The sequence below is a fragment of the Chiloscyllium punctatum genome, chromosome 21, assembly GCF_047496795.1.
Source record: "Chiloscyllium punctatum isolate Juve2018m chromosome 21, sChiPun1.3, whole genome shotgun sequence".
Taxonomy (NCBI): Eukaryota; Metazoa; Chordata; class Chondrichthyes; order Orectolobiformes; family Hemiscylliidae; genus Chiloscyllium; species Chiloscyllium punctatum.
In genome coordinates, this window is record NC_092759.1 from 1,546,768 (window position 1) to 1,559,459 (window position 12,692).

General features: G+C 48.4%; 1 protein-coding gene across 1 annotated transcript in view; it reads left to right on the top strand.

Annotated features, from left to right (window-relative positions):
* Positions 1–1,489: 1,489 nt before the first annotated feature.
* The window catches only part of med11 (mediator complex subunit 11), a 17,123-nt gene continuing 5,920 nt past the window's right edge, over positions 1,490–12,692 (top strand). The window contains exons 1-2 of the mRNA XM_072591315.1: positions 1,490–1,531; positions 6,378–6,486. Of these exons, the coding sequence (XP_072447416.1) occupies positions 1,490–1,531; positions 6,378–6,486 (151 nt within the window). The remainder of the gene's footprint in view (positions 1,532–6,377; positions 6,487–12,692) is intronic.

Below are 12,692 nucleotides of genomic sequence, written 5' to 3' on the forward strand. Positions count from 1 at the left end.
ACACACCCTCACCCTCACCCACGCAAACACAGACACACCCCTACACACACCCTCACCCTCACCCTCACCCACACAAACACAGACACACCCTCACACACACCCTCACCCTCACCCTCACCCACACAAACACAGACACACCCCCACACACACCCTCACCCTCACCCTCACCCACGCAAACACAGACACACCCCTACACACACCCTCACCCTCACCCTCACCCACACAAACACAGACACACCTCACACACACAAACACAGACACACCCTCACACACACCCTCACACACACCCTCACCCTCACCCTCACCCTCACAAACACAGACACACCCCCACACACACCCTCACCCTCACCCTCACCCACACAAACACAGACACACCCCCACACACACCCTCACCCTCACCCTCACCCACACAAACACAGACACACCCTCACACATACATACACACACCCCCACACACACCCTCACCCTCACCCTCACCCACACAAACACAGACACACCCTCACACACACCCTCACCCTCACCCTCACCCACACAAACACAGACACACCCTCACACACACCCTCACCCTCACCCTCACCCACACAAACACAGACACACCCTCACACACACACCCCCACATACCCCTCACCCTCACCCTCACCCTCACCCTCACAAACACAGACACACCCTCACACACACACCCCCACATACCCCCTCACCCTCACCCTCACCCTCACAAACACAGACCTGCAACTGCCCATTGCATCTTCCCACTAAACTACTGAGAGAAAATTTCAGTTACTACCGTCACATCACTCTCTCCAACCCCCTCCCCACTCTGTCCTTCTCTCCTCCTCCCCCCAATCTCTCCCTCCATTTTCTAGTTCAAAGATGTGTGGGTTAGCCATGGGAAATGAAGGGTTATAGGGAAAGGATAGAGAGGTTGGGTTGCTCTTCAGAGGGCTGAATGGCCTGTTTCCACACTGCAGGGATTCTGTGAATTTTCCATCTCACAGTTCCTCTCTCCCTCCATCCCTAGTCTTTCCTTCCATTTTCCCAACCCCCACACTCTCTCTCCCCCCATCTCCCACATTCACTCTCTCTCTCTCTCTATTTTCCCATCTCTAGACTCTCCCTCCATCCCCAAGTCTCTCTTTCTCCCCCTCTGTTCCCCCAGTCCCTCCATCCTAACACCTTCTGAAGAGTATCCCATTCAGACCCATACCCTATCTCCATAACCCTACATATCTCATAGAAAGCCCACTTAGCCTGTACACAATGGGGCAATTTAGCATGGCCAATTCACCCTAACCTTGCACAGCTTTGGACTGTGGGAGGAAACCAGAGCACCCGGAGGGAGAACATGCAAAGTCCACACAAACAGTCGCCTGAGGGTGGAATTGAACCCGGGTCCTTGGCGCTGTGAGGCAGCAGTGCTAACCACTGAGCCACCGTGCTGCTCATTTTATGAAGAGAGAAGGAGCAGTTTGTACTCTCTAGATTACGAAGAATGGAAGGAGATCTAATTGAGAGTTATAAGATATTAGAGGAGGTAAGGAAAGTAAACTAGAGACAATGTTTACTCATGTTGGACAGTCTAGAACGAAAGGTCACAGTTTTAGGGTAAGAAGTAGCAGATTTAAAACAGAGATGAGAGAGAAATAGAGAGAGGGAGAAAAAAAGAGTAAGACAGCAAGACAGAGACAGAGACAGAGAGAGGAAAACAAAGAGAAAGTCAGAAAGATGAGACAGAGAGAGAGAATCTGAGACAGAGGAGGAAACGGAATTAGAGAAAGTTAGAGAAAGAGAGAAAGAGGAAAACAGAAAGAGAGAGGAGGAAACAGAGAGAGAAAGAGAAATAAAGAGAGTTGCAAAGAGTTTGGAGAGACAGAGGAGAGAGACCGAGAGAGAAACAGTGAGGCAGAGCAAAAAGAGACAGTATGAAACAGAGAGACACAGAGAAACAGAGAGGGAGAGAAAGAGAAAGAGTGAGACAGAGAAAAAGAGACAGTGTGAAACGGAGAAAGAGACAAAGAAAGACAGAGAGACAGCGCAAAATGGAGAGACAGAGTCAAAAGGAGAGAAAGTGAGAGAGACATAGAGGAAGATGTTAAGAGAGAGACAGGCAGCGAGAGAGAGAGAAAAGCAGAGAGGGAGACTGCGAGAGAGAAAGCGAGAGACAACCAGAGAGAGTGAGAGGCTCAAAGTGGTTTTTGAGATGGAATTCCAGACCCTGGCACCCAGGGAGCAGATGACCCGGGCACCAATGGTGGGGCGATAGGAATCGAGGGATCCCTGAGTCTGCCGTGGGAGGAACAAAGAACAAAGAATACTCCAGCACAGGAACAGACCTTTTGGCCCTCCAAGCCTGTGCCAATCCAGAGCCTCGATCTAAACCTGTGGCCTATTTTCTAAGGGTCTGTATCCCTTTGCTCCCTGCCCATTCATGTATCTGTCTAGATACATCTCTTCAATGATGCTATTGTTCCTTCTCCTTCCACCTCTGCTGGGAATGTGTTCCAGGTACCTACCACCCTCTGCATAAAGAACGTTCCACACATATCTCCCCTACACCTTTCTCCTCTCACCTTGATCTCATGACCCCTAGTAATTGAGTCCCCAACTCTGAGAACAAGCTACTTGCTATCCACCCTATCAACTCCTCTCATGACTTTGTAAACCACAATCAGGTTCCCCCTCAACTTGTCTTTCTAATGAAATTAATCTTAATCTACTCAACTTCTCCTCATAGCCAATGCCCTCCACACCAGGCAACATCCTGGTGAACTTCCTCTGCACCCTCTCCAAGGAATCCACATCCTGTTGGTAATGTGGCGACCAGAACAAGTTGTTGGAGGGAATCCTGAGGGACAGGATTTACCTGTATTTGGAAAGGCCAGGACTTATTAGGGATAGTCAACATGGCTGTGTGTGTGGGAAATCATGTCTCACAAACTTGATTGCATTTTTTGAAGAAGTAACAAAGTGGATTGATGAGGGCAGAGCAGTGGATGTGATCTATATGGACTTCAGTAAGGCATTCAACAAGGTTCCCCATGGGATACTGATTAGCCAGGTTAGATCTCATGGAATACAGGGAGAACTAGCCATTTGGATACAGAACTGGCTCAAAGGTAGAAGACAGAGGGTGGTGGTGGAGAGTTGTTTTTCAGACTGGAGGCCTGTGACCAGTGGAGTGCCACAAGGATCGGTGCTGGGTCCACTACATTTCCTCACTTATATAAATGATTTGGATGCGAGCATAAGACATATGGTTAGTAAGTTTGCAGATGACACCAAAATTGGAGGTGTAGTGGACAGTGAAGAGGATTACTTCAGATTACAATAGGATCTGGACCAGATGGGCAAATGGGCTGAGAAGTGGCAGATGGAGTTTAATTCAGATAAATGTGAGGTGCTGCATTTTGGGAAAGCAAATCTTAGCAGGACTGATACACTTAATGGTAAGGTCCTAGGGAGTGTTGCTGAACAAAGAGACCTTGGAGTGCAGGTTCATTGCTCCTTGAAAGTGAAGTTGCAGGTAGATAGCAGAGTGAAGAAGGTGTTTGGTATGCTTTCCTTTTCCTGGTCAGAGTATTGTGTACAGGAGTTGAGAGGTCATGTACAGGTCATGTTACAGTTGTACAGCACATTGGTTAGGCCACTGTTGGAATATTGTGTGCAATTCTGGTCTCCTTCCTATTGGAAAGATGTTGTGAAACTTGAAAGGGTTCAGAAAAGATTGACCAGGGTGTTGCCAGGGTTGGAAGATTTGATCTATAGGGAGAGGCTGAACAGACTGGGGCTGTTTTCCCTGGAGCGTCAGAGGCTGAGGGGTGACCTTATAGAGGTTTATAAAATTATGAGGGGCATGAATAGGATAAATAGACAAAGTCTCTTCCTGAGTCCAGAAGTAGAAGGCATAGATTTAGGGTGAGAAGGGAAAGATATAAAAGAGACCTAAGGGGCAATGCTTTCACTCAGAGGGTGGTACGTGTATGGAATAAACTGCCAGAGGAAGTGATGGAGACTAGTGCGATTGCAACATTTAAGAGGCATCTGTGTGGGTATATGAATAGGACGGGTCTGGAGGGATATGAGCTTGGTGCTGGCAGGTGGGACTAGATTGGATTGGGATATCGGCATGGACAAGTTGGACCGAAGGGTCTGTTTCCATGCTGTACATCTCTATGACTCTATAATTGTACACAGTATTCCAAATGTGGCCGAACCAAAGTCCTATACAACTGTAACATGACCTGCCAACTCTTGTACTCAATACCTCATCCATTGAAGTAAAGCATGCCATCTGCCTCCTTGACCACTCTATTGACCTCTGTTGCCACCTGCAAGATTACAATCGACCTGAACACCCAGATCTCTCCCCAGGACATTTCCATTTACTGTATGGGGGCGTGGGGGGAGGATGTGAGCAATGACAGATGAAGACAAGTCCTGCAGAGGGTGGATGGTAATAGGATGCTGAAGGAGAAGGTTGGGGAATTCTGTCTGCAGCTAATGAAGAGACCCAAGGATGAAACATTGCTGGATAGATACAGCCAATATGCATCAAGGTGTGGGGATTGTGACATTCAACTGAGATACTCTCTTGGCTGCTGTGATAATATTATGGCTTGAAGAGGTATCTTTTGTCCTAGTTTTTGTGTAATGAAACGTATGAGAGGTCTCGGGTTCAAATCCCGGATGAGATCCCAATTTGTCATGGATCAGACCAAACCCCCTTAAAAGATATTCAGAAGGTAGCTTAGACCCTAACGTTTTCTTATTTAAAGGCAAGTGTCAGCTTTTGTGTCCCAGATGCAATTCAATTGGTGAAACTACCAGACTTGAAGAAAAACACACTTTATTCTTACGCTGTAGTTAAAATGCAACAAAAAGAAAGAAGAAATTGGAATATTTTAATAGATTATTTAACTACTAAATGGCAACTGTTCCAATAATAGTAACATGCCATAAACACACCCTTGGCAAAGGCAAATTCAGTAAAATAGATGATCTCACAGGCAATTCTCCAATTCAGGAGGGGAAAAGGTATCAAGAGAAAACTGAGAGAGAGAGAGAGAGAAAGAGAGAGAGAAGGGAGAGATGTATTGCAGCTTCCAAACCCCAGCTTCAAGACCCTAGCAACTGCTACTGAAAAATTAAAACTAAGTGACCTGGATCTTTGGGAGCTTGATCCCACCCAGTCAGGCTGCTTCTATTGTTTTAACGAGAAAAAAAAACAATTTCCCCAAAGCCTCACAAGCTGTTATTTTATTGGCTTTGGAGCACATTGCCCAACATCTGTCACAACCCTTCTTCACAAAAAACCCAGGACAAAGTACATCACTCAAACTCAAAATGATAGTGGATGCGAAAGGCCTCACCCCCACCCCAACACCGACCACCAATGCATATTGCTCAACCAATGTCAGTTAACACCAGCTGATCTAGGTCAGGAACACATGTAGAATCGGGGAACTCTGAACAATGTGGAAAGAGGCCATTTGGCCCATCAAGACTGCACTGACCCTCTCCTGCCGCAGATCCATCCCCCTTGCCCTATCCCAGTAACCCTGCATTTCCCATGTCCAATCTACCTAACCTGCACATCACTGGACATTACGGGACAATTTAGCATGGCCAATCCACTCTAACCTGCACATCCCTGGGCACTACAGTATAATTTAGCATGGCCAATCCACCCTAACCTGCACATCCTGGGCCACTACAGGACAATTTAGCACGGCCAATCCACGCTAACATGCACATCCCTGGACACTACAGTATAATTTAGCATGGCCAATCCACCCTAACCTGCACATCCCTGGGCACTACAGTATAATTTAGCACGGCCAATCCACCCTAACCTGCACATCCCTGGGCACTACAGTATAATTTAGCATGGCCAATCCACCCTAACCTGCACATCTCTGGGCACTACAGTATAATTTAGCACGGCCAATCCACCCTAACCTGCACATCCCTGGGCACTACAGTATAATTTAGCATGGCCAATCCACCCTAACCTGCACATCCCTGGGCACTACAGTATAATTTAGCACGGCCAATCCACCCTAACCTGCACATCCCTGGGCACTACCCTAGGACAGACTACTATGTGTGGGATCATGCTCTGTGCAAACTGGCCATTTCATTTCTTAATGGGACAGTGACTCCAGTTACAAAGGACGGCAGCAGCTACTAAGCGTGGTGGATAGGAAAGGATTAGAAGGATCTGGCCCAAGTGCAGGGAAATAGGGTTAGCGTGGATGGACATTTTGGTCAGCATGGACCAGTTTGGGCCAAAGGGCCTGTCTCTGTGCTATTGGACTCTATGTCTTCTCGTTGTAGAAGGAACAAGCAAATATAAAGTTTTTAACAATTTTTTTTTGCAGATTTCTTCTGTACAGGGGAGAGTTTGGGGTGTGTGTAGTTATCAAGAGGGTGCCTATTCTGTGATAACTGGAAAGTCAGTGCCAGGGCTCCCCCCAATGGCACGACCTGGTAATGGTAGCTCTGACCGAAGCTGTGCATCCCCAGACTGGATAAGGGAGGGGCCACAGATGACCTGTCCCCAGTGTGACCCTCTTCCACCAGTCCAAACCCCTGCTCTTCATTCACCTGGTGTCCTCCTCCCTTCCCACAGAAAACAGGAACAAGTGTAGGCCCTTCTGCCCTTGGAGTTTGTTCTACCGTTCTATCTGATCACACCTGTTCCAGCTTTGATCCCATTATCCTGACAGCATGGGGTTACATACAGAGGTAAAGCTCCCTCTACACTGTCCCCCCATGAAATACTCTCATGGACAGCATGAGGTTAGATACAGAGTAAAGTTCCTTCTACACTGTCCCCCATCAAACACTCCCAGGAGAGGGACAGCACAGGGTTAGATACAGAGTAAAGCTCCCTCTACACTGTCCCCCATCAAACACTCCCAGGAGAGGGACAGCACAGGGTTAGATACAGAGTAAAGCTCCCTCTACACTGTCCCCTATCAAACACACCCAGGACAGGGACGGCAGGGGGTTAGATACAGATTAAAGCTCCCTCTACACTGTCCCCCATCAAACACTGAACAGTGTAGAGAAAGCTTTCCTCTGTATCTAACCCTGTGCTGTCCCTGTCCTGGGAGTGTTTGATGGGGGACAGTGTAGAAGGAACTTTACTCTGTATCTAACCCTGTTTCTCGCCCTTTGTTTCAGCCCCTCTGTTTCTCGCCCTCTGTTTCAGCACCTCTGTTTCTCGCCCTCTGTTTCTCACCCTCTGTTTCAGCCCCTCTGATTCAGCCCCTCTGTTTAAGCTCCTCTGTTTCAGCCCCTCTGTTTTTCGCTCTCTGTTTCAGCCCGCCTGGTAGAGCCCCCCCTGTTTCAGCCCCCCTGTTTCAGCTCCTCTGTTTCGCGACCTCTGTTTCTCGCCCTCTGTTTCTCGCCCTCTGTTTCAGCCCCTCTGTTTCAGCCCCCCTGTTTCAGCTCCTCTGTTTCTCGCGCTCTGTTTCTGCTCCTCTGTTTCGCGACCTCTCTTTCTCATCCTCTGTTTCAGCCCCTTTGTTACAGCCCCCCTGTTTCAGCCCCCCTGTTTCAGCTCCTCTGTTTCTCGCGCTCTGTTTCAGCTCCTCTGTTTCTCGCCCTCTGTTTCTCCCCCTCTGTTTCGCGACCTCTGTTTCTCATCCTCTGTTTCAGCCCCTCTGTTTCAGCTCCTCTGTTTCTCGCCCTCTGTTTCAGCCCCTTTGTTACAGCCCCCCGTTTCAGCTCCTCTGTTTCTTGCACTCTGTTTCTGCTCCTCTGTTTCGCGACCTCTGTTTCTCATCCTCTGTTTCAGCCCCTTTGTTTCAGCCCCTCTGTTTCTCACCCTCTGTTTCAGCTCCTCTGTTTCTCGCCCTCTGTTTCTCGCCCTCTGTTTCTCGCCCTCTGTTTCTGCCCCTCTGTTTCTCACCCTCTGTTTCAGCCTCTCTGTTTCAGCCCCTCTGTTTCTCGCCCTCTGTTTCAGCCCCTCTGTTTCAGCCTCTCTGTTTCTCCCCCTCTGTTTCTCGACCTCTGTTTCAGACACTGTTTCTTGCCCTCTGTTTCTCCCCCTCTGTTTCTCCCCCTCTGTTTCAGCCCCTCTGGTTGTCGCTCTCTGTTTCAGCCCCCCTGTATCAGCCACCCTGATTCAGCCCCCCTGTTTCAGCCCCCATGTTTCTCTCCCTCTGTTTCAGCCCCTCTGTCTCTCGCCCTGTTTCTCGCCCTCTGTTTCTCGCCCTCTGTTTCAGCCCCTGTTTCTCCCCCTCTGTTTCTGCCCCTCTGTTTCTCCCCCTCTCTTTCTCGCCCTCTGTTTCAGCCCCTCTGTTTCTCCCCCTCTGTTTCAGCCCCTCTGTTTCTCCCCCTTTGTTTCAGCCCCTGTTTCTCCCCCTCTGTTTCAGCCCCTTCGAAACGAGGAAATGTGGAAGCTGGAGAAATCTGCATTCATCCCTTGTGGTCACCATTGGTTACACTCGCTTTGAGTTTCCATATTCCCATTGGTTACACTCTCTGTCAGTTACCATATTCCCATTGGTTAAATCCTCTGTCAGTTACAACGTTCTCATTGGTTACTCTGTCAGTTACAATGTTCCCATTATTAAAAATCACACAACACCAGGTTATAGTCCAACAGGTTTAATTGGAAGCACACTAGCTTTCGGAGCGACGCTCCTTCATCAGGTGATAGTGGAGGGCTCGATCGTAACACAGAATTTATAGCAAAAATTTACAGTGTAATGTAAGCAAAATTATACATTGAAAAATTGATTGTCTGTTAAGCCTTTCATCTGTTAGAATACAGTGATAGTTTCACTTCTTTCATGTGTTAATCACAAAACCTTTTTTTTAAAAGTTGCATTCTCGGGTTAGCTGTTAACAATGGTGATAGCTAGACAATATGTTGAAGGTGTTAGCCCCCTGTGTTCTCTGTCTGTGCCATGATGTTTAGATTGATTCTAATCTAAAAAGTGAGATAACAGAGTTTTACATAAATTCATGCAGTTTTTGAGCAAAGTACAATGTAACCCTGCAAGTACAAATTCACCCCACAAAATATATGTGTGCATGTGGGTCTTTGTCTGTGTATGTGTGTGTGTCTGTCTGGGGTGGGGGTTGTGAGTGTGAGAAAGTGTGTGTGTGTGTGTGTAGTGAGTGCAGAGTGTCTTACGTCTATGAGGGGGTGCATGTGTGAGTGTGTGTGTCTATAAGGGTGTGTGTGGGTGTCTGTGTGCGTGTCCGTGTGTACCTGTGTCCGTGTATATGTGAGAGTGTGTGTGTGTAGGAATATCTGTGTGTGTGTGTGTAGTGCAATGGTGATCACCTGTAATGTGACATGAACCCAAGGTCCCGGTTAAGGCCCTCCCTGTGGGTACCAAACTTAGCTATCAGCCTCTGCTCAGCCACTTTCCTCTGCTGCCTGTCCCGAAGTCCACCTTGGAGGATGGTCACCCGAAGGTCCGAGGCTGAATGTCCTGAACCACTGAAGTGTTCCCCAACTGGGAGGGAACCCTCCTGTCTGTTGATTGTTGTGCAGTGCCCATTCATCCGTTGTCGTAGCCTTTGCTCGGTTTCCACAATGTACCATACCCCCGGGCCTCTGTGCCTACAATGTATAAGATAGACAACGTTGGCTGAGTCACATGAGTACCTGCCATGTACAAGGTGGGAGGTGTTCCCACGCGTAATAGTGGTATCTATGTCCACAATCTGACACGTCTTGCAGCGTCCACTGTGACAGGGTTGTATGGAGTTGTCCTGAGAGCTGGGCAGTTTGCTACGAACAATGATCTGTTTGAGGTTTGGCGGTTGTTTAAAGGCAAGTAGTGGAGGTGTGGGGAAGGTCTTAGTGAGGTGCTCATCCTCATTGATAATGTGTTGCTGGTCACGAAGAACATGGCGTAGTTTTTCAGCTCCTGGGAAGTACTGAACAACGAAGGGTACCCTGTCAGTTGCAGCATATGTCTGTCTCCTGAGGAGGTCATTACAGTTCCTTGCTGTGGCACGTTGGAACTGGCGGTCGATGAGTTGAGCATCGTACCCCGTTCTAATGAGGGCATCTTTGAGTACTTCCAGGTGTCCATCACGTTCCTCCTTATCTGAGCAGATCTGGTGTATGCATATGTTCCCATTGGTTATGCTGTCAGTTACAATGTTCCCATTGGTTACTCTAGGTAAAAACAATGACTGCAGATGCTGGAAACCAGATTCTGGATTAGTGGTGCTGGAAGAGCACAGCAGTTCAGGCAGCATCCGAGGAGCAGCGAAATCGACGCTTTGGCCAAAAGCCCTTCATCAGGAATAAAGGCAGAGAGCCTGAAGCGTGGAGAGATAAATGAGAGGAGGATGGGGTTGGGGAGAATGGAGCATAGAGTATAAAAAGAAGTACTCCAAACGGACCCCACTACCAGGGATATATTTCCATCCCCACCCCTTTCCATCTTCCGCAAAGACCATTCCCTCTGTGACTACCTGGTCAGGTCCACGCCCCCCCACGACCCACCCTCCCATCCTGGCACCTTCCCCTGCCACCGCAGGAACTGTAAAACCTGCGCCCACACCTCCTCCCTCACCTCTATCCAAGACCCTAAAGGAGCCTTCCACATCCATCAAAGTTTCACCTGCACATCCACCAATATCATTTATTGTATCCGTTGCTCCCGATGCAGTCTCCTCTACATTGGGGAGACTGGGCGCCTCCTAGAAGAGCGCTTTAGGGAACATCTCCGGGACACCCGCACCTATCAACCACACCGCCCCGTAGCCCAACATTTCAACTCCCCCTCCCACTCTGCCGAGGACGTGGAGGTCCTTGGCCTCTTTCACCGCCGCTCCCTCACCACCAGACGCCTGGAGGAAGAATGCCTCATCTTCCGCCTCGGAACACTTCAACCCCAGGGCATCAATGTGGACTTCAACAGTTTCCTCATTTCCCCTTCCCCCACCTCACCCTAGTTCCAAACTTCCAGCTCAGTAACTGTCCCCAAAACTTGTCCGGACTTGTCCGACCTGCCTATCTTCTTTTCCACCTATCCACTCCACCCTCTCCTCCCTGACCTATCACCTTCATCCCCTCCCCCACTCACCCATTGTACTCTATGCTACTCTCTCCCCACCCCCACCCTCCTCTAGCTTATCTCTCCATGCTTCAGACTCACTGCCTTTATTCCTGATGAAGGGCTTTTGCCCGAAACGTCGATTTCGCTGCTCGTTGGATGCTGCCTGAACTGCCGTGCTCTTCCAGCACCACTAATTCATTGGTTACTCTGTCAGTTACAATGTTCCCATTGGTTCTACCCTCTGTCAGTTACCATGTTCCCATTGGTTCTACCCTCTGTCAGTTACAATGTTCCCATTGGTTACTCTGTCAGTTACAATGTTCCCATTGGTTACTCAGTCAGTTACCATGTTCCCATTGGTTACTCAGTCAGTTAAAATGTTCCCATTGGTCTCTACCCTCTGTCAGTTACCATGTTCCCATTGGTTACTCTGTCAGTTACCATGTTCCCATGGTTCTACCCTCTGTCAGTTACAATGTTCCCATTGGTTACTCTGTCAGTTACCATGTTCCCATTGGTTCTACCTTCTGTCAGTTACCATGTACCCATTGGTTACTCAGTCAGTTAAAATGTTCCCATTGGTTCTACCTTCTGTCAGTTACCATGTTCCCATTGGTTACTCTGTCAGTTACCATGTTCCCATTGGTTACTCTGTCAGTTACCACGTTCCCATTGGTTTCTACCCTCTGTCAGTTACAATGTTCCCATTGGTTACTCTGTCAGTTACAATGTTCCCATTGGTTACTCAGTCAGTTAAAATGTTCCCATTGGTTCTACCCTCTGTCGGTTACAATGTTCCCATTGGTTACTCTGTCAGTTACCATGTTCCCATTGGTTCTACCTTCTGTCAGTTACCATGTTCCCATTGGTTCTACCCTCTGTCAGTTACCATGTTGCCATTGGTTACTCTGTCAGTTACCATGTTCCCATTGGTTCCTACCTTCTGTCAGCTACAATGTTCCCATTGGTTACTCAGACAGTTACAATGTTCGATTGGTTCTACCCTCTGTCAGTTACCATGTTCCCATTGGTTATTCTGTCAGTTACCATGTTCCCATTGGTTCTACACTCTGTCAATTACCATGTTGCCATTGGTTACTGTCTGTTACCATGTTGGCATTGGTTCTACCCTCATGTTCCCATTGGTTCTACCCTCTGTCAGTTACAATGTTCCCATTGGTTACTCAATCAGTTACCATGTTCCCATTGGTTCTACCCTCTGTCAGTTACCATGTTCCCATTGGTTACTCAGTCAGTTACCGTGTTCCCATTGGTTCTACCCTCTGTCAGTTACAATGTTACCATTGGTTACTCAGTCAGTTACCGTGTTCCCATTGGTTACTCAGTCAGTTACCGTGTTCCCATTGGTTACTCGGTCAGTTACCATTTTCCCATTGGTTACACCCACTGGCAGCTCTCTCTGCTTGGTTCAGGAGCTCTGTGTCTGTGGGTGCGGCGCTGTCGCTGGAGCCTGTGTTTTCATTAGCCTTTGGTGCTGCCGCTGGCTTCCTGTTCGCCTGCATGTGTGAAACCGGAATCCGGTATTGAGATCGGTCCCAGCTCTGATTCTGAGTCTCGGTTCCCAGCTCCCCGGTAAAGCGAACTCCCCGCCATGGGCACCTACGGACCGGCTAACGAGAAACTCCGGAACCTGGA